We start from the raw sequence: 23,391 nt of genomic DNA, 5'->3' as shown, positions 1-23,391 counted from the left end.
TATCGCCACATTTGGTGAAATTAGGGCGTATATTAGAGTTGTACCTAAATTGCTTAAGCTGCCTTGCTTCTTGTGTTAATACTTTCTCTTTAATTCCATAGAAAGATATAATTGTTCAGTTATGAAGTTCCATTCTTCCAAGTCCTGTAATTTACCATGTCAAAAATTCTCACTAAACTGTCAAACAAATTTCTTTCATTTTTAACAACTTCTATAGCCCTTTCTACACTGATGACAGCGATAGTTTCTGGATTTAGCGCCATACAACAGATTTCGCTGTCCATTAGTTGACTGATGATTGCAGCACTGTGATCGCAAAAAAAAAATTCTGTTATATCATCTGCATTTATGACCACATTTCTTCATAAATTCCATTAACTGACAAATGCTTTTCAATTGTGATATCTAAAAACATTCAATTATCAACATAAAGCTTAGCTAGCAATTGCATTACACTACTGCTGATATATCATGAGGTTGGTGACTAAGATACATTGTTTAACTAAACTTTATATTGCTTCTATCACATGCTAAGTTAAGCCTGAATTATATTAATTATTTATTATACTAATGCTTATTTCTCGCACATATTTAAGGCTTATCTGAGTCTGGAATAAATAAATTCCTACATGTACAAGGCTTAAACATTTATCCAAGGCTGGCGCTAGACATTTTGCAGCCCCGTGCAGTCTCTTCATTCTGCTGCCAAGCGCCTTTCTAATTTCTAAAAAATTTGTGTCCCAGTACCTTCAGTAAATTTTAAAGATGTTGCCATCTCTTAATTTTGTTGCTCGGTGCTTCTCTAAATCCTAAAAATCTTGCCTTTTCTAAATTCTGTTGTCTGGCTTGGCTGCACCAGCTCTGGTACCAGTCCTAGGCTTATATGAATAACTAATCTGTTATTCTCAATTCAAATAGCACTAATGTAATCTTTTGGCCAATTAGTATCATTTATAAAATCGATTTTTCACATACAGAAAGAAATTTCTGTTAGATTTCTTCTCGTCAACACACCCATTACTTTGCAGCACAGTTAACTGAAGCCTGTAATCATCACCAAGTGTAATGTCAACATAAAAGTTGCATGCTCTTTGGCATTTAATTAAAAAAAAAAAAAGTTTAGACATCTCTGCATGAGTCATTTCTCAAGTTGCCACATGTTAATAGTCATGTAGTAATGAAAACAAAAAATAATAAATAAAGATTTGTCACGCTGGCATTAGAGATAAAGATTATTCAGTAAACATAAAATCAATAAATTTCCAACACAGAATGCTTTAGTTGGAGATATATGCCATGCAAGATTAAGCAATAGAAAATAAATTGAATTTTCTGATAATTAAAAAAAAAAAAATTCATAACATTCATGACCAACTGCAATTTAATTATTCATAGCTTAGTATATGAGATAAACTAATTTTTAGAATGAAAGTCCTTAATTTCACTCATTAAACTGTTTCTAAATTATATACATGTATATAATATAAGTATATATTATGGATTTGCTAACAATTATAATCACACCATTTGCAGAAGGTATTTCCATAAAAAAACAATTTCACTGAATAATCAGTGAAGCATTACATCATATTTTAAACAATTTTAATTTACTTACCTAAAGGGATTTACATATGTTTTGGATGACTTCAATAAAAATCCAATTTCATTTTTGTTAACATTTACTTCAGTTAAAGGTGCAGGTGTAAGCGTTCTTTTTATCTTCTTTCTTAGTTTAATTGGTTTTGGTCTTAAAAAGTTAGGAGAAGTAGGTACTTGCATAATGTGAATGTTTTCTTTAGCTGGAAAATTGGAAAAAGCAACTTAGTACATAATTGACAAAAATATTTTGAAAACTGTAACATTATTTATTAATAAAATAAATGCTATGTAGACAGCCTTTTAGAATTTGTTCCAAAAAGGAGTCTAAAATTACTAAAATACAGGCTTTCTTAAAAGTGAAAATAATCTACAATGCATTTAAATGAATTGACAAAATTTATATTACTAATGAAATGTATGAAAAAATGCTGGCCATTAGATTAAATTAGGCTTCTTATTGAATGATTATGGGACAGATATATTACACTGAACACAATTTTGATCAAATGCCAAATTCAATTCATGCCTTTTTCATCAAATCAACAAAATAATTTAAATACTTAATATATTTTTTTTAATTATATATATATGTACTTATTTCAGTCCAAATTTATGCCGAATTATAGAATTAAGAAATAACATGCATACAAAATAGTTATTTAAAACAGCTTATTTAATTCATTTTCGGCATTTTACTTTAAAAGATTTGGCCAGTCATCAGCAACTGTGCAAAAATTTCAAATGTCGCCAAAGGTTCATGTGGTATCCACTTTTATAATACATTGGAGTACACAGTCAGAAATCCACAATCATCAAGAATTAAGTGATTTCGGATTTTAGATAATTAAATTAGAGGGCCTACGATTGATTACACATAAAAAAATAGACGCTTTTAAAGAAAAGGTTTTGTTGCTCTCCAAAATTTGATTAATTTCTGAATAAACTTCATGTTTTTTTCACACATCTGTAATTTAATAAATATGAAGTAAATGGATATGTTCTATAGCGTAAAATTAAATTTCCAAGTTACCATATATGAAAATCACTACACACCTCCATTTTGTACTTCCATTCTGCTAACTTTTCTCATACCAAAATATTAATCATATCATTTTATTTTACTCTGTAAATAAAACAGAGGAATGCAAAAGTTAATAATGAATCACACGAATAACACTAACAAACACATAACATATGCACATATACTAAATACACATACTTAACTAAAATCGTTCGTATATTCAATAATATAATGAAAATACTTCCTGTATTACATAATTTTTACCTATTGCATTAAATAAAGAAAAAGGCTGTCATAAACGGTTACATGAAGGTTTCTTATATTTTAATTAAACTATGTTAGCATTACATTTTGTTAATTTAAATCGAGAGGGATAGCAAGCTTACACAGCTGTTGCCACTTAGAAAATGTAATTTCAATCAATCAATTAATGTGGGTATGGCAGGGATATCGCGCGAACTCCGACGTGTCCTGCTCGCTGATGAATATATCACAAGGGCACATGACAGTGTGAACTGGACGAAGTAAAGGCAGGTCGGAGGTAAGCAAAGAAATGTAATTTTAGACAACATTTCGAATTTTATCTGATCCAAGAAAGAGGTTAGAAGAGCCACTTGATGGCGTATCAGAGCACTGGAACCGTTATCGTTAAACATTTCGCGGGAAAATTCGTGTTTACTAACAGCTATGCTATTTTGCTTATAACATTTTTATATTGTTTCAAATACAGAACTCAAGGAATCTGTTATTTGCTGGAATACAGACAAAATTGTTTTAGAATTGGCAAGTACGTATATATTTTGGATGTATGCAGAGACTTTTCTGTGATGCAATATAATTTTGCTTGTTTCGTCAACTGTTTCACTACTCTGTGTTAAGAAATGAAATTCCGAGTAATTGTTTTGCGGTTTATAATCTTATAAAAAATTTGTTAGCAGTATGATTATTTCATATTTATTGTAACAGTCTGTTTTACTTGACGATATCTTCCCTTCGAAGTGCAGGTTTCCATTATAAATCATTTATTATAATGAACAAATCTAAATATGATCTTAAATTTATATGTATATAGTGGAATTTTAGCTATAGTTAAATCATCCTATATCTAGTTATAGCATATAGTTAAGTCATCCTTGAAGCTAAATTTCTTAATGTTCAGGTGATGAAAAATTTGATATTTTCCTGTCAAATTTTTTTAAGTAAATATTCATTTTAATTTAAATGTTGTAAGTACTTTTGTTTGTTGTTATTATCGACAGAATAACAGGAAATTCTTTATTCATGATTTTAAAGTAAAATTTAATAGTACTATGAATAAAACTTATATCAGAATGTAATTAATAGTTGCAAAAGTCAGTTTAATTTTAACATTCTGCAGTATTTAAGTTTGGGTGACAGCTATAACTAGATGCCGTTAGCAAGTTCTGAGGATAATATACAATGCAGAAATTATAGAATATGAGCTTAATATGACCAACCGGTATAAATAAGTGATAGCAGTTTCTGTAAATCGCATAGGTATTGGTGAAATGCCATGGGATGTGCAGAAGTAGCTAAATATTTATTATTTATACCGTTTGGTCATATTGGAAATCTTGGAAAGTGTAAGAAACTATTGTAATGGAAACTATAAAATAAGTAAACAATTAGCATATTAAGAAATTAAAACAAAGTTAAAGAGTAATTAAAAATAAGGAATAAATTTTTTGGTAAAATTCTAGTACATGGTAGAGCTTTGGCACAATTTTGAAAATTTTTATCAACACCAAAATTACATGTTTACTACTCATCATAAACAACGGCCTTCCGAATGTCGTCAAATCCCATGTGCACTGTATACTAGGATTAAACCCATTTTTTTTTTAAATGCACTATAATAATTGCAAATTAATTCATACTTTAATACTTCTGGTAGAGTCATCAGATGGTAATTCTTTAAAACATTAAAGAAGAATATATATATATATGTATAATCAAAATTTAAATGATTTTTTGTATGTGAAAAATAATACATAATGATATATAATAAGATGTCTTCTTTTTCATACATAAAAATTAAACTTTACTTAAGATGACTTTAGTTGAAGTTTTTTTTCCTAATGACTAAACATGTGCTGCTGAAGCACTCATTGGAAATTATGGCCGAACACATTTGTCATTTAGGTAACTCATCACAGAGAAAGTTAACCGCAGGGACAACTGATTAACTGATTTGTAAGGAAAGGAGATACTCTTCTATTATCGGAATCAGATTTGGAAATGTATTTATGTATGCATACATACATGTATGGATGCATGCATTTATATGTGTTCATGCATACATTTATATATGTACATTGTGTTACAAAAAAGCGGGAGGCAATCCTATATCTCTCGTTCTACTGGGCCAATTGACGAGATTCAAATTGTGTTTTTCATGTCTCGAGAGCTCGACTTAGGATATGTATTATATTTATATAAAGCATTGTTCTAATAATATAGGTATTTTGGACAAAATCAGACTTTTCTGCAATAACATGCCTTTTTTATATATATATTTCGATTCTATGACTCAAATTATGCCTAAATATTAAATTTTGTAAAATTTGGTGCAAAATTTACAGATAAATTCAAAAATTTATGTTGGCAAAATTTTTTCAGTTTGCGTCAGAATATTCACTTGGTGAACTTCTTAATATATGGCAACCTATTTTCGTTTTCCTTTTTAAGAGGAAAAAAAAAGTTGCATCGTTTCTACTTTCAAATAATTTTAACAAAGTGCCTAAACTACATTTGATGTTATTATCGCTTTCAACAAATATGCCAAATTTCAGAACACACCAATATATAAATTCACATATATCTTCGAAAAGTTTGAATAAAAAACTCTCATTTTTTGCAGGTATGCTTAGAAACACATCTACTTTAAGATGACGGTAAAAATTTTATAGATTGTAATTCAAAATTTCTTTTGAAAAATTTGTAAGAATTAGTTAAAAATACAATAATAAATGAATTGTAAAAAATGGGTGAATTTTATTTGGAATGAACCTAAATTTTAAAATGGAAAAGGAAGAATCAAATAAGTTTAATAAAAAAAGAGAGATTAATGAATATATACGAAATTGAATCAACATGAAGGAGCTAAAGTTTTGAGAGCCAATTTTTAAAAAACTACTCAAGCATTTTTTTACAAAATTTGGTAGTTTGGCATAACTTGAGTCGTAGAATCGAAATATGGAAAAAAATTGGCATGTCATTTCAGAGAAATTCCGATTTTGTGTCAAAATACCTATATTAGAATATTGCTATATCTAAATGTAATGCAGATCCTAACTCATGCTTTTGAAACATGAAAAGCACAAGTTGAATTTCATCAATCGGCCCAGTAGAATGGGAGATGTAGAACTGCCCCATTTTTTTTATGCGTGTGTATGTTTGTACACACATGCATACATACATACATTTTAAAATCTGGTCCTGATAACAGAAGAGTACCAAAAGGGGAAACTGCATCCTACTTTGATGGAATTCCAGCAGACAGATCTGAAGATCTTTCCCCACTTTGTTGTTGTAACTAACATCTTGAGAGAACTTTGATCCAGTAATATTTTAAGTGTCCCATGCTTCAAAGACGTTATATTCTAATAAAGATCTATGCTTTCTCAGAATTCTTGGCCCAAGGCCCAATACCAATTTTCTAAGAGGAGTGCATTATAGTTAGAAGAAGAAGGTTTTTTTTTTTTTTTTTTTTACCCCTGAAATACAATGTCGTTAACGATTACTCTTTTATTGAATATACTGGTTGTAAATTTGGTCCTATTTTCTCTTAAATTGATATTTCTATAATTGTAACATGATTTAATTCTGATTTATTATGGCATTACCAAGTCACTGTGTGTTCATTTACAGAAAAACAAATACATATAAATCAGTTGGTAAAAATATATTTACACAAGTGCCCTTTGGCGAAAATTGCCGATTTTTGGCAGTACATGGATACCGACTTTGTGCAGTTCTCTGTATCCACGTACACATCAACCTATTTTCACTTAAAAAAGCATCAGAGAATTGCACAAACTTGGCATTACGCACTCCTTTCACTTTGACCATGTACACATTAATCAATTTTCACTAAAAAGTCAAAGGAGCACCTAATTCTACAGTAGAGCCAAAGAAAAAATACATAATCTCAATAAATTACATTTTAAATCAAACAATAAAATATCATATAAAAGGAAATTCATCTTATGCATTTAAGCACTACACAAAGCAAATATCCACTTACCTTATTTAGAAATTTCTGGGTCCTTCAGTCTGTGGCACACAAAATTTCTTAACTGTGTACAAAAACTTTCTAAAATTATTTGAATTAGAATCCGTATATTGGCGTTGCCGCATAAATTCACAAAAATAAAAATATCCCCCGTAGTCCTGGTAGCATCCAATGTTCAACCATACGCAATTCCTTTCTACAAGCAGGACGATATAATGGCTACTAAGTAAACCTTCATTTACATACCTGTCACTTATTGCACTTTTCCCCTTTTGTTCCAAATCGTACAGAAACTTCAAATTAATCTTACTACATTCAGACTTTTTACAGTGTAAACCACAAAATAACAACGTACTTCTTATCACAAATCCAATACACAGTTTCCATGCCTTTTCCCATCATTCAAAGTGACTGCAATCACACAACCAATTACGTCATAACAGCATTTCCATAACATTCAACTACTCAGGTTACCATAAATGAAAAGGGTCACCCTTCAATCTACTCTAACCAATCAGTCCAATCAAACAGTATATATTTTATTGTTTGAATAGAAGAACTATTAATTCTAAATGTGTGTATTGTAATGATCATCAAGAATTTTTTGGAGAAATCATGCACTGGATGTTTTATTACATAAATTAATAAAAAATACTTTTTATATACCGGGTGAGTCAGAAATATTGTCTACCTGTTTGATCACAACATGAAATTACAGTATACTGCTACAGGAAATTAAGCAGTGTGAATGTGAAGCCAGTCCTTCAAACTGAAGAACAGTGCCAACCAGGCTTACTAAATTGCTTTTTTTCATGAGTTGTAAGCAAATGCTTCTACTATCATTATTAATGTTGCTATGTTAGTGCCACTGCAAGTCATTCTAGGTTTCCTCTTCTGGGTGTTTCCCATTATAATCAGGTATTTACGTCACTCTCCCACAGCTGAGGGCATCAGGGCAATATTAAAATAACATTTTGCTAGTCTTGCAGCCTTGCAAAATGTTATTATACTGATATACAACTGCCCATGCTAGAACAGTAATTAGCTATCTGCATCTCCAATGCTGTCTTGATTAATGATCTAATCTTAGGTATTTGACTTTTTGTATTAAAAGAAGAATTTTCACCATTTTCCTCTATTACATGAAATAACACATTGACTTTATTTTAAATCTGTAAATTGTATTGTATCTGTATTGCCTTACGCTGTATATCTGTGTGTTCTGTCCATTATATTGTAAGTTTCATATCGAAACTGCGTATAACTTGTAATCCATATATTAAAATCTTAATCATTTGATTTTATCAAATATATTAACTACAGAGATTGTGAATGACACCAGAGAAAAAATTAATTTTTTCCTATCAGATAATACTTGAAATTTTGCTAAAACTTTGGAAATATTGTTGTATAACAGAATAGTTGCTTTTGATGTATATAAAATTAAGATTTAAATTACTTAATTGTTACATATATTTTAGCGTCAATTTTGAGTAATCATTTGCTCAATTTTTTTAGATAAAAAAAATTCTATTTTCAAAAACATATTTGATAAACTTGATATTTATCTCTTTTAGTTCCAAAAGAATTAATGATGGACAGTTTTAAAAATCAGATATCACAGTTTGAAGAAGGCTCCCAAAATCAGAAATTTTTTATGAAAGTGATTGAGAAACTGGGACCTAATCTTATTTGCAAATCATTGCAGAAAGAAAAAATCTTAGTGAGTATTCTTTGCATATTTAGCATGAAAATGGATCTTTGAAACAGTGTAGAATTTTTAAGATTTTTTTTAAATATTGTAATTTTTTATATTTTTAATCCAACATTTAATGGTAAAAATATATTTAAGGGTGCCCCTGGGCAATTGGCCAGCGAGGCACAATTTCCAGATGGCTTCTACACAAAACCAAAATAAAAAGTCAAAGAATTACACAAACTCAATGTTCATGTATACATGATCTATTTTCACTTCACATCAGATAACATCAGATAATTGCACAAATTCGACAATGCGCACTGACTTGACTTTGGCCATGTACACATCGATCTATTTTCACTTAAGAATCGAAGAAGCACCCAATTCTACACTAAAGCCAAACCAAAAATATATAATCTCAATAAACTGCATTTTAAATCAAACAATGAAATAACATTAAAAAGGAAATATTGCATCTGTGCACTACACAAAGGAAATATCCACTTACCTTATTTAGAAATTTCTGTGTCTTCAGTCTGTGGCACACAAAATTCCTAACAGCATCAAAAAATTTTCCTCAAACCCTTTCTAATGGAACACTTGATATGGTGAGCATTTGAACCTTTCTTGTGAAAACCCATTCAAAGCCATCTGAAAGATCTTTACATTCAACCATACGCATTTCCTTTGTACAAACAGGACACTTATAATTCCGTTGAATTACATCCAACAACGTTTCTTTTCTTCTTTCTCTCTCTCGTTCTATACCATCAAACACCCAGTTTACCTCTTGCAGCCATTTTACGATACAAAGCACACAATACACAACGTAGTTCCTATCTGACATCCAATAGAGAAATAAGCTCTTACAAATATTTTCCCATCAGTCAGATTCACTGTAATCTTGTTATAATAGGGTATCCATAACATTCAACTACTCAGGTTACCATAAATGAAACAACAATTTAGTGATAATCCAAGGGGCACCCTAAAATATAGGCTAACCCATTTAACTTTTTGTTATGATGAAACCAGTCAGTAGAAAAAGCTATGGATCTGAGATCAGATGTTAGATCTTCATATCTTACTTAGGGAAGTCCAAACATATCAGGCCTGCTATACTTCTAAAAGAAAGAGAACATTTTCATGGTTCTTTTTCTTTTCTTCTAATATAATCTCCTCATATTTTGATACACTTTTCGCATTATTTAGTGAGAACTCTATGTTCCTAAAAAGTAATCTGAAGATTTGTTCTCAGAATTGTTTCTTTTTAAGCCAATTTTTTTGTAGAAATAAAATTACTTTTAATTATAAATTAATTTTTCTTTTAGACTCATAGTATACTCAGTGAATCTGTTCAGCATTATTTCAAGCTTCACATACTCATGAATGCTGTTGAGAAATCTGTAAGTTATATAGACTGGCCATGTCAAAAAAATGAATCCGTAACTGCAAAGGTAAGAAAGTGTTTAGTCATCATCTTTGGCTAACATTTTGAATATTTTATTTTAATTATCTTTTTCTCCTTTTTTCTCGAATATTAGTCGTAAAATGTAATTCAGGTATTTGCATTTTGGAGTTGACATTATTCCACCTTCATTAAAAATTTTTCTATGCATTAAAAGTTATCTTTATCATATTTACATTTAAAGTGCAACTTTTATTTGGCATAGATTTTGAATAAAAGTTTATCAGTTGTGTAGAGATCAGACACAGTTTTTTTCTGTAGCAGCAAAAATATTTTGCCAAAATTTGTGTTCTTTCTCACAAAATAATAGTAGCCTGTTATCTCACAAGTTAGTATATTTTTATTTTATGTGCTTAATAAATTAATAATTATAATGACAAGGCATTTGATTTAAATCATATCAAAGATGGAGTATATCGAGATGAAATACTACATTGAATAAGCAATTATAAGCCAAATAAAATAAAAACATCTGCCCTTAAGATAAGGATAGTGCTGACAAATCAACTTCCAATTCATTGCACACCGCCGCTGCGTTAAAGATAAACAAAGTTTAGATAAACAAATGTTAAAGTTTAGATAAACAAAGGATATGCCTTTATCGATTTTTTGCAGCAATTCCACTTTTTGTTTAATGGACTCCGAAAGATACTTTCGCTTTGTATATGCTTTACATATTAGTAAATATATATCCGAAATTCTGTTTGACATAATCAAAAGTTCAAGCTTACTTTTATAAAATTGCTCTAACAGTCTGCAAAAAATAATAATCCGGATCCAATTCGAAGATTAAGGAACAACGCAATCTGCAACATTAACTGAAATAGATAATTAGATAATTTTAGCTTAGCTTATCCCGTCCGTTATACATTAAACGAGCATTCGTAAACGTATTTTGCGAACGCGCACACGCAAATTCGCAGCGGTAAAGGTCTTACGCGCGTGCGTAGAAAGTTTGTAGCTTTGAGGTCCGTATTATAGATCATTCCGGATTATGGGTGTCCGAATTAACGACTTTTACTGTATTATTATCTAAAATGGAAACTGTTCATTTTTGAAGGTTGGGTTATCAGATATTTTTTGCTGTGCCTGATTTGCCTTTGGATTCTTTTTTGTGTCAATTTTACAGTTAAGACCAATATCCAGGCCCATTGAGTAGTGTTTGGAAAGTGTGCTAAGCACAGGTGTTATAATAGAAAAGGCATTTGAAAGATATCAACAATGAGTCATAAATATTTATATTAAAAATGATGACAAATAATTTTTTTAGGCAGAGAAGTTCCTTCCCTGTTGTGGGTAGTAGAAACATTTGTTATTTGACAGTCTGGAACTCTATTCCAAGTTCCCACTATACCTTAGTGATGCAAGGGCCCTTTGACAATTAGGGAAATGAGCAGTTTTCGTTTACTTAATTCGCACAGTATTACAAGTAAACAGTAGTCGAAAGTGGCAGCTGTTTTCCCCTGCAGTTCTTCCGAAAATGTCGCCCTTCTCTGGCGATGCCGTAGATAGCTCGCCTCACGCGTTTCAAAAATTTCTTAAAGTATTTGGTAGTACATAAATAACAGTTTTTATGTGCTTTAAAATAATTAATAAATGATAATTGTTAAATAGTAAATTATAAATGATTACAATCAATTATATAAATAATAATAGTTAATTATAAATATAAAACAAGTATTAAATTGAAAGGACTAAATAAATACAACTAATGTAAAACTTTATGAAGCATTTAAATACAGCAGTTACCTAAAAACACTCAAAATACTCTAGTGGATCAGAAATATTTGTCACACAAGCTTTCATGCCCACATCACCAGTAAAAATAAATCGGCTAGGAGTGGGGGAACTTGAATCAATTTTACACCACTGTTGTACACTCGAAAAATCTTCCTCATCGCTTGAATCATCTTCTGAACTTGATATACGGTGAACAAAGTCTTCATCAGACTCAAAACTAAGCTTTCTCTATCACCATCATAATTATCTAATTTTTGCTATTTTACTTTATTAACACCCTAAAAAATGCGCCAAAATACGCATAAAAAGAACACAGTAAAAAAAAAATGTCCCCCTTCATTATGAAAAGAAATTCATGGAACCCGTACTGCCATCTCTAGACAGTAAAAGTAACTAAATTTTGAAGTAGGATTCCTTTGTAACATAATCAATGCAGAATAATAATGACGAGCGAGCTCAGCTCGTCAGCACGCATTGAGGAAAAATTTCACCATGCGAGTCAGGACTGAAGAGAAGGGCTAGCTCATAGAGCGTTTCTCCCTGAAACAGGCAGTGAGGAGTGATGACGTAGCAATGATGCCACTGAGCGCGGAGATGCAATTGATAACATAGAAATTAGCGTTTTAAATTTGAAGAATCAGCGTTTAAAATGAGCTGTGTGTGAAAGATAGCTATAATTTAGAAGAGACAATGTTATTGCAGTATGCATTTTACACTGAACATTACAAGAGTTCTATTTTTCTTAGTAATGCTTATAAATTTTATGATACAGCATTGCTATTTTCCTCAAAGCTGGAAACAAGCACTTATTGTGCCTATTCCAAAACCAGGCCAAGGCCTTTCTAACCCTCAAAATTATAGACCTATCAGCCTCCTATCCTCGTTATCTAAGATATACGAGTTTGTGTTACTTAAACGCCTGAATGATTTTCTCCGAAAACACAACGTTCTGATTGATGAACAATTTGGATTTCGAGCAAAACACTGCACCACGCACCAGCTGCTGAGGACAGTGGAGTTCATTCACGAAGGGTTTCGTAACAAAATGCTTACTGGCGCTTTATTTCTTGACATAGCCAAAGCATTTGATAGGACTTGGCACATAGGAATTATTATCAAGCTCATACGACTTGACGTTTCGGCCCATTTAATTCATATAATTAATTCGTACCTCACTAATAGATCTTTTTCTGTACAAGTTAATTCTATCATTTCGACACCCCGTCCTATACTAAGCGGCGTCCCCCAAGGGTCACTTTTAGGCCCAATTTTGTTCAACATTTTCATAAATGACATACCAAAATCACCAAGTATCACTCTTGCACTTTATGCAGATGATACGGCCATCCTAGCTCAACACAAACGCCTGGAAAACTTAGTCCAAAACATTCAGAGTTATCTCTCTAGCCTTGAGCACTGGCTCATCACTTGGAAAATAAAAATTAATGTTGCTAAATGTGCTGCTATGATATTCAAACGTAGCCCCCTCCCGTACCCTTCCATTAATATTAAATTCTTTGACGACTATGTTCCCTGGTCAAACTCTTACAAGTACCTAGGAGTTGTACTTGATTCAAAATTAACCTGGCGCCTTCACATTGAAAAAGTTCTCAACAAAGCAAAAGGTGCCAGAGCCCAACTTTACCCATTTTTAGCTCGAAAGAGCAATCTGTCAATTAAAAACAAAATCCTTCTCTATACTTCCATAATAAGACCTGTCTTTATGTATGCATGTACAATCTGGGGTACTGCTGCAAAAACTCATGTGAAAAAACTTCAATCTTTTCAAAGTAAAACCTTACGTATGGCCCTAAACGCAGCTTGGTACGTCCGTACAGATGTGATTCATTCGGACCTTAACATTAAACCTGTTGATTACCTTATCAAAAAACATAGTCAAAATTTATTCCTCAAAATTGAACAGATTGATAACCGAGCACTTCAACAGATGCCAGCCTACGATCCTACTATTCGCAGCTCACAGAAGAGACCAAGAGCCGTGATTGGCCGAGAGTTCGGCATCTACCCTCCATCTAAAAGGGCAAGACACGCCCTCTCAACATCAGTTCCAGCTCCCGCGCCATGAAGGAAGGAAGTCTCTTCAGCGAGCTGCCATATAATTGCTTATTACCATCTCTACCTGCAACCAAGATCTTCAAGCAAAGTTATCAATCTGTTCGCATAGAATCACATCTCCCGCAGATTTTTAAAATCTGCCTATGAATATTTTCAACGCGTTCATATTTATTATTTGCACTATCCTACACAAGCCACATGCCAATGAGCCTATTAATCTTAAAATCTTTCCTCTCCGCTTTCTGCTTTAGTGTTGTATTGTGTATAAAAAATTTATAAAAACCAAAAAAAAGTATAAAATATAAAATACAAAAAAATTATAAAACCTAAAAAAAATATTATGATTCTTAAGTTTTTATTATCTCATCTCTATCCCTAAACTTTCTTGAGCCAGTGGCTCCCTGTAGTGTGCATCAAGTAATTCACTTATGCAAAATTTTTTCTCATTTCTGCTCGCTTTTAGTAATTCTGATGAGGAGGTAAATGGTTTTGAACCATAGGAACTCCGTAATTTTCAAATCATTGGCATTGGCAATTTAATAGTACTTACTCAATTTTAAAATAATAGATAAAATGCGCTACTCTTAGCATAAAGTTCCTTTTTTTATTTGCAGGGATTTTTTTTTTTTTTTTTTTCTTTAAATGCCTGTTTGTTTCTAATCATTTCTTTATCTGAATGTTAACTAAGAGAACTGTACTACTGCTAAGATAACTATAATAACAGCTATTTAAAATTAATCAAAAAAACAACCTTAAATTGGCATAGTTTTAAACGTGTATGGTTATATATGGCAAAATTTCTGCTAATCTAAGTTTGAGTTTCAGCCTAATTGTAAATTTTACATTAGCATATTTTTCTCCCGATTCATTATAATAACATATATTTTTTTTAAAATAATTTTGTAACTTAGGCTTACATCAATATTTCATTTAAATAAATGCATGTAAGATTGTTATCTTAACTTAGACAAAACAAATTTACTCACAGTACCTAAAATAATTATTTAATTTTTCAAAAGTGGGGGTTAAGGGGGCAGGTCTTCTTATGCCAATTACTTTAATATTATACTTTATATATATTTTATCTAGAATGCTAAGCTAGCACAAAATCGAATCAATAATAACAGAGGATACAATAAAAATAACTGTAACAATAACTTAACAGAATTAGTTCTCATTTGAAATATGCTTTACGCTATTAACTTCTAAAATGCAATCTAGAAATATTTCAAATCAAAACATATTATATATACTTACTTTTTGTCTCTCGTTTCCCTTGACCATTAAATAATTTGGTTTTAGTTTGTGACACAATTTAATTCTCTTTAATAATATCAACATTTAAAACAGTTCCATCTTCTAAAACAAATCCTTTATCTAAAAAGTGGTTTCTCAGTAATTTGAGCCCACCAGAGGCCGAACGGTAAAGTCGCTGAACACTGATAGTTCTGTCCGAGGTTCGAATCCCGCGAACGGGCTGGCTGCATGAGCGTTTTCGTGGTTTTCCCCATGTGTAAGGTTTCCCCATAATGTGTATACGAGCCAGTTTCCCTTAGAAAGTCCTCCACGAAGGCATCCCTCCCCTTAGGCAGATAGCCCTAGTGTGCTTTGTCATAATTAAATACACCAACACTCAGTAATTTGAGGCAGTACGCTAAATCTGTAAAAACCCATATTTTTTTCGTTTGGAATACTGGATTTGGAAAATGAGAACTATTAATCGAAATCTGTAACTCTTTCCACAAAGTAGTAGATCCTCCTAAATCAGACACTATTGCTTTCACTTCTACTCTAGATGATTGAATATGTCTTATGAGTGAAAAAAGAAGTTCTTTCTTCATTGGAGTGTTAAAATAAAAAAATATTGGTTGTTTCCACTGCGAAATGAGACCTGATTAAAACAAACTGCACTTTTTGAAAAGGACCGATTTTGGTCCAGTTTAGATTCATAGCAGAGTTTAGAATCTATGTGCATTTCGTCGAAACTGAGAACGCATATTTTTTCTACAGAATTCAAATATTGGCATCTTTCCTTCATTACAGCAAGAACATTACTCTGAATTCCTGGACTACATGAAAATTTAGCGCACCATCTCTTTAATGTGCTAGTGCTAGGTAAAGGAATTCCCATTTTTTCTTTCCAAAAATCGTAGCTTTTAGATGACATAGCTCTTATGACAATGCAACGTGAAATATTTTCACTAGTCCACCGGATTTTTTCCTTCTTTTCTAGCAATGCGTTAATCTGCGTCTTTGTAAAAATATGCTTTAGACGTTTTTCCAAATTCTCCGATGTGTTCTGTTTTTTCCTAAATTTCGCTGTTTGGGATTTTAATTTCTGAATTTCCGATACAAATTTCTTTCTAGATGTCGTCCACCTTCTTTGTCGATGAGCAAACATTCTAAAATCTTTCTTTTCTCTATTTTTCAATATTTTATTACAATTTTCTAAGGATATTATTTTGTTCTTCAAATTATCAATACATTCTTGTTTATCTTTACACTTAGGGCACTCAGGGATATTGTCACATAGGGCATTGTCACTTGTGAGTTTTATTTCAAAATCATTCACATTTGATTTATTATTGTCAGCTTCAATTTCGTTCTCGGCCTCAAAATAAATTTTCTTTGGGCTTAATTCGTGTAGTCTTTCAAAAGCACTCTGCATTAGTTTTCTTTTCAAATGTCTCCAATTTCTTTGTGTTATTTCGTTTACTGCACACGATAAATTTACTTTCGGCACAGCATTGCATTTCAACAGTTTCTTTTGCGGCAATCCAAGCAAGCGATTTCTCATGTCATCTTCATAATCACTGCACAGAAAATGTTCGCTGCAAATTCTTGCGTTTTTCACAGAGTCTTGTCTTCGACATTTATGTATCCATTCTTTCGTCAAAAGCAAATTATCCTTTGGGAAAGCATGAAATACAATATCTCTTCCTTTCGTATTTCTATAAGTGTTACGGCACGTTGCTACAGCACAAGAAGCCATATTACATAAAGGATACTTTAAATATAGAATTTAAAAGGAAAACTGACTAAAACTATATATACACAAATTATTTTAAATATTTGCATTATTAGAAAACAAATATGTATGATTAAAATTAATTTGGGATATGCGATCTCCAGAAAATCGTCTCGCAACTGAATGAAACTACAGTTTTAAAGGTGCGAAATCAGAGCAGGTGCAACAGAGATACGTCAGATTACTTCTGGTTCCCCCCTCAATGAGACTCGCGTCAGCGAGGAGTCGAATAAAGGAATGACCTAGCCCTTCTATTTATCCCTGCATGCGAGTAGTGCTCGTTTCTAACCATTTCGGTCGAAATCTTGCTCCCGAGCGGAACTCCTTTGTGCGCATTATAGGAAGCACGATTCGATTGCGAGCTGAACTTGTTCATAACCATAACATCAAAGGGTTAAATGTATTGCCCATGAGGGCATGTGTTGACAGTTCCTTGGCCACTTAGAATATAATAAGCATTGTGTCATCCACATTTTAATTGTTAGTTTGCAAATTGATTTTTTATTTTTGTTCCGGAATTGTTTAATAATTATTTATACAGAAAATAAAATTGATCAGAAGCCAGAATTACCTGACTTGGGGGGGGGGAGAAAGAAGTAAAGAAATACAAAAACCTGAAAACTTTCAGATTTTATGTCACCCCCAAAGATTTTTTTTTTTTTCATTTACACATTTTGAGAGCATTTGGATGAATGTTCTTATGGGATAAAAATATTTAAAAGCAGCATATCTTTAGAATTTTCTATAGACAAGTTTACCTGCTCGAGATAAAGATGATTTTTTCATTGCTTGCTTCCAAATCATTAAGTTTGTTAATCAAAAATTCATCAAAGTTTTACAAAATATGAAATAGACAATAAAACAATTTCGAAATTCAGGCTTCCAGGTGCCCATATTCAGGTGGAGGGCTACATTATTTAAAATTTGATGGCTCTAGTTTGTTTTTTCACAATGTGAGAAATATATATACATGCAGATTCTTCATACATTCATGCACATTCTTTTTTGTTTAATTTCTTTAAATATAACGCAGGGCGATAATATTTGGTGACAGCAATTTGAAAAGTGAAACAGACAATTATAACGAACGATGAAAAATGCCGTTTTGAGACTAAGAGCCTTTCTGGTCTAATGCTTCTTTGGGCTAAAAGGTGACTGGGAGAACAACTAAAAAATCATAGAAAAATACATAATTTTATGCAAGGTGGTTAAAACAAAGAGAACTAAGCCTGCTGAACGAATGGACACAAATGAGCGTGAGGAAATTATGATTGATGAGAGGCATGGAACTGAAATTGACCTTAATATTGAATTAAATATTCATACAAGTGCAACTAAAGAAGATGATGGAATCTTAATTGGTGAAGACTTAATTGACTTTTAATTGGTGAAGAAGAAATTAAAGTTGTGGAGATGACTAGCTGTTACAATTCTGATAAAATAGTAAACTGTCCAGAAAATTTACAGAACTTTTAAATTGAAAAGATAGTTCTAAAGGGATTGATATAAACCAATATTATTCAGTTTCTAAAAGATAGTTGATCCCTTAAAAAGTTGATCCCTTAAAAATTTTTTGTCCAATGAAAAACAACAATTAGTGAGTCATTTTTTAGGACACAGCTTGTATGCTCATAGTACCAGCCATCAAGGTTCTGTTTCTATTGCAAAATATTTAGTAGTGATAAATTTGCCTTGACAAAAACCAGTACAAATGATTAGAGACACTCGATGTTAGTTCTGAAGATCATTTCATGGGGGAAAACAGGTTGAATGGCGACAAAGACATGACATCGATAAATTGTCATGATGGGGATGACTATAGCAGAGGAGAACATTAAGACAGGTGAGATTCAGTCTGCAAGAAAATAGAAATGAATACATTTTATCAGATACTGTAGTATCAATATTACTAAGTATTGTTATTAGAAAGTAGGTTTCTTTTAAATAAAAAATATTACCCTTACTTTTAACCCTGAATCCTTTTCATTTGTTATGTTCTTGCTGCAACTGAAACAGAACTTCAGAAATTAAATGAATAATTTTCTCCTTTAGATTTCGGACATTAAAATTAGTATGATGGGGAGGGTGGCGGAAATGCAATTCAATACAGTATCTATTATACCAGAAATTAGTTTGATTCATTGAACTTTGGAAGAACTTTTATACATGGCTAACTTTTAACAGTATCACAACTGAGAATAAATTGACATATATTAGTAAATTAAGGAATTTTAAAATGTAATTTCATTGCATGTGCATTGTGCAACTGTTTTGATGTCTTCTTTACATTTTTTTACTATCTATAACTTTTTCCTATCTCGTAATGTTATTCTTAAACATTATTAATTTGTAAGATATAGGATAAAGGGCTTAGCGAGTGAAGAATTTGGGGATCACTGTTATATACTATTAATTACTAGAAATGTTTTTGTTATATGTTGCTGATATGAACAAGTGCTTATCTGCATTTTCTTTGAATTAACTAGTTCAAAGAAAGAAGCTACTAGAGTTAAAAGAATAGATGATTAAGAATTTACCATATTTAAAATGCTAGACATTTAAGGAAGTTTTAAATTTGAATTGGTTGTAAATTAATTTTAAACAAATAACACTTTCAATATTTCTGACATTTCACAAATTATTATTTCGGAATAGTTAAAATAAAATTTTGATTATTTAAGTTTCATTAATTTAAAATTTTCAGTGATTCAAGCTCATTTTCTTTAAACAACAAAATGTATTCAAATTTTGCATTTTGTTTTCAGGTGAGATGAATTTCTTTAACTTGCAAAACTGAATTATCTTTTTTTTGAATGATGCTGAAATTATTTGCCATATATTTTTTTTCTTGATAGTCAATGTCGAATGTTATATCTAGACCTGGAGCCTTTATAACTTTAAATATGCAATATAATTTGTATTCCTGTTAATTAAGTTATTCAGTATTGCCAATTTAGTATTTAAAGTACAAGGGTTGGAACTTTAATAGTGGCAACTATTTATTTACAAGGAATACAAAAGTGATTCATGGTACCATGTTTTACAGTTCTTCAATATAGTCGCCAGCATTGTGTACAACCCGTTTCCAACAATGTGGAAGTCGCAGAATACCTGTAGCAGTGCCTGTTTTGTTGATAGTTTCAATGGACCGGTCTACTGCCGCAAGACTCTCAGGAACAGTTTGGAAGCGAGTGCCACGAAGTGGTTTCTTCATCTTAGGAATTAAGTCATAGTCACAAGGGCTTAGATTTGGGGAGTATGGTGGATGGTAAAGCACTTCCCAGCCCCATCGCTTGAACAAATCAGTCGCAGCTTGCGCTGCATGAGGCTGAGCATTGTCATGCAAAATGAGAGGAGCGTTCTGCAGAAAGTGACGCCGTTTTTTTCTCAAAGTTGGTCGGAGATTGTGCTCCAAAAATGAGCAGTAATACTGCGCAGTGACGGTCTGCTGTGGGGGAACAGTATGCGTTATGATGACACCATCACTGTCGTACATGAGAATCACCATAACTTTCACATTGCTGGGGTTCTGACGAAATTTCGAACGTTGTGGTGACCCGTGATGACGCCATTCATTTGATTGGCGTTTCAGTTCTGTCTGGTACGATCGGGCCCATCCAGCATAATGATACAGCGTAAAAAAGCATCTCCTTCGCGCTCATAGCGCTCCAGGTGGGTTCGGGCAGCATCGTATCGTAGCCATTTCTGCATTTCCGTCAAATGATGTGGAACCCATCGTGAAGCAGTTTGTCATGGACAGGCGTTCCTTCACAATGTGCAGCACAGTCGTATGTGCTAATCCTGTTTGTCCGGCCAGCTGATGAATCGTTTGGCGGCGATCACTGTCCATTAGTGCGGCAACAGCTTGCACGTCTACATCGCTGACACTCGGACGACCTGGCTGCAGCATGTCTGCCACGTTTTGGCGTCCTTCATTGAATGCTTTCACCCATCTTGCTACGGTTCTGGAAGGCAATGCAGATTCCCCGCAAGCCTCTTGAAGCCCTTGATGACACTGTCGTGCTGTACAACCTCTGGCACATTCAATTTTTATCCAACATCGTTGTTCTTGTTTTGAAAACATCCTGACAACACTTACTTTAGACCGCAAGCTAATACAAGGATCCGTTCTTCGTGTCACTCCGCATGCACGTGACGTAGGCAGGACGAGTCTTTTTGCTGAGAGGTAAGGTAGGTATGTAGTTCATGTGTGGCATATGTGATATTCTTTGGTTTTGTTGCGTAGCGTTTTTTCAGCTGTGTTGCCACTATTAAAGTTCCAACCCTCGTATTTAAAAGATGTACCACTGAAGAAAATTTAAATTTATTTTGCACACTCTGTATACATTTTTATTTTGAATTAAAATTTAACACTTTTGTAATCTGCTGTCATGATTTTCTCTTACTATGTGATTACCTCTAAAATTTTGACGACAGATTTTTTTAATTTTAATTATGCTGTAATATTTAATACTTTTAGACTAAAGCCATATAGCTTAGCATTTTCGTTTGCTTTGGCATATTTCCTTGGTGAAGGTAGTGCCAGTTTACTTTTTTTTGGTGATAATTATCTTTGTAATCAATCACACACATTTTTCATCAAATAAATTCTTTCTTCTTTTTTCTTCTTCTCCCCCCTTTTTTTAAATTGGATTGGATTTCACCACTTGGGATGTTCCAAGAGATGAAGCTATTAAGAGGCTATTATAAATATTCTTTCGAAAAAAAGAAAGGACTCTGTTAATAAATGTATCATGAAATTAAAATGTGACTTGAAGCTGAAATGGCTGTACTGCCTTTGTTCATGCTGGGAGGAAAAAGGTATTCTGAACACAAATGTAGTTTGTTAGATGATGTATTTCTTTCATTTACTTATGGTGTCTGGAATTAATGTGTATTGAGTTTTGTGAAACAAAGCTTGCTTCAAATGAATCAAACACAACACTTCATTGAATAATTATGTAAAAGAAATATAAATCAGTTCCTTGTAATTTCATTCTAACATTAAAATTAATAGATGCAACAAAATTGTGAAAACTGCTGAAACCTTGAGAGAAAAAAGACAAAAGAAAACATAACGCAGTGAGCCAAAGGTATGCAGAAAGAAATACCATAATGCATCAATATGGTACTGAAAATGTGTGGTATGTCTTTAATGGAAAAGTACCAGCATTTTTATGTAATAAAATTATTTTCATCATTAATGCATGGAATAATGATTAGCTTCGTTGAATGCATTTTTGTAAATATTTGTCAAAAATCTTAAAATTTTAATTTTTATAGGAAATTTTTGTCCAAAAAGTTTTGTGAACTTGCATTTTTTCTTTGTCTCTTCATTTTATTAGGGTCTGAAAATTTGATGGGATTTCCTGTTTTGTGAAAGCTTTCTGTATGCGTTTTCACTTTCATTAAAGATAAAATAACATTCAACGTTTGTTTCATATACTCACTGCAGAAATGCTTTGAAAAAGTCTATAGGTTTGAGGCAGATTTGCAGATATTTTAATTGCTTACAAAGATATCTGGCAGAAAAATGTTTAAGCATTCAAGCTTTTCATGGTAGCAACAGCAATAACAAAATTGACTTTCAGCATCAAAGTAGAATTATGTATAAGATATTGTAAACATTAACTACCTAGCCCAGTTGGATTCATGATGAGATGTTAATAAATTAATCTTCCTGTCTCTCTTATTCCAGCCTCCACCTACTTCCAATCACTTCAGTCTTTGATGATTCTGTCTAATATACAGTAAGTATTACCTTTCCTTTTGCATTTCCAATGTGCCCACTGTATTTCTGCTTCTGGAAAATAGAATTAGGAATTACATTAATTAATTCTTCATCATTTTATTTCTGCTTGCTTTTGGAAAATAGAACTAGGGATTATATTAATTATTTCATCATTTTGTTCGTGCATTTTCTCTGTTACTCTTATTTGGGGATTTTGTTTGTTATTTTCTTTTTTTGTGTTAGTCTTAATTAGATTTTATGTATGTTGGTCTTATTTTAGGTTATGATTTAGGACAATATTTTTTCATTGGAACTTTCATATATGTTTCCTACGAAAGGTAATGGTATTACTTTTCCATTTTATACCTTTTGGCTTGTAAAAGATTTCATAGGACTGTTTCAGTTTGAGTACTCGAAAAACTAGCATCACTTTAACTAAGGATATACATTCAATCAAATTGTTTCCTAGTTTTATGTTTGTTATAACTTTTGGTGGTGTTATTTCATTTAAAAAAAACTAAATAATTTCTTGCTTAGTATATGCTGGCTGAAATACTTGTCATGAGCATTTTTTTGTAAGGTAATAGTGAAGTATTAGCACTTTATATAGAACATGTTTTATAAGCTGATCACGAAGAAAAACACAAATTTTATTAATATTAAAAGTGTTTTTTTTTTTTTAAATTTAATATAAGTGTACACAATTTATCATTCTCAATCAGTATAAATGTTTGCTGAGAATTGCTTGAATAAAATATCTATTATATTTGTATT

General features: G+C 31.9%; 2 protein-coding genes across 6 annotated transcripts in view; one reads left to right on the top strand and one right to left on the bottom strand.

The window, feature by feature from the left end:
- The window catches only part of hd (humpty dumpty), a 73,478-nt gene extending 70,443 nt beyond the window's left edge, over nucleotides 1-3,035 (bottom strand). Inside the window, exons 1-3 of one of the 4 annotated variants that reach the window (XM_085817604.1) lie at nucleotides 2,885-3,035; nucleotides 2,653-2,722; nucleotides 1,616-1,799 (exon numbers count right to left, since the gene is read on the bottom strand). In XM_085817604.1, the coding sequence (XP_085673730.1) occupies nucleotides 1,616-1,799; nucleotides 2,653-2,689 (221 nt within the window). In that variant the 5' untranslated portion in view covers nucleotides 2,690-2,722; nucleotides 2,885-3,035. Of the gene's footprint in view, nucleotides 1-1,615; nucleotides 1,800-2,652; nucleotides 2,723-2,818 lie in introns of all 4 variants that reach the window. The other 3 variants (XM_085817605.1, XM_085817606.1, XM_085817607.1) reach the window with 3 other exon arrangements.
- A 38-nt stretch (nucleotides 3,036-3,073) lies between these two features.
- Nucleotides 3,074-23,391, top strand: part of LOC118205322 (uncharacterized) — a 44,886-nt gene continuing 24,568 nt past the window's right edge. The window contains exons 1-3 of one of the 2 annotated variants that reach the window (XM_035377611.2): nucleotides 3,074-3,161; nucleotides 8,453-8,598; nucleotides 9,906-10,031. In XM_035377611.2, coding sequence (XP_035233502.1) covers nucleotides 8,467-8,598; nucleotides 9,906-10,031 — 258 coding nt within the window. In that variant the 5' untranslated portion in view covers nucleotides 3,074-3,161; nucleotides 8,453-8,466. The other variant, XM_035377610.2, reaches the window with a different exon arrangement.

The sequence above is a fragment of the Stegodyphus dumicola genome, chromosome 5 (assembly GCF_044657685.1).
Source record: "Stegodyphus dumicola isolate Sdum_Otavi_A_Nest chromosome 5, ASM4465768v1".
In the NCBI taxonomy this organism is placed as follows: Eukaryota; Metazoa; Arthropoda; class Arachnida; order Araneae; family Eresidae; genus Stegodyphus; species Stegodyphus dumicola.
The sequence above is the reverse complement of the archived record's forward strand: the minus strand, read 5'-3'. Positions and strand labels throughout refer to the sequence as shown.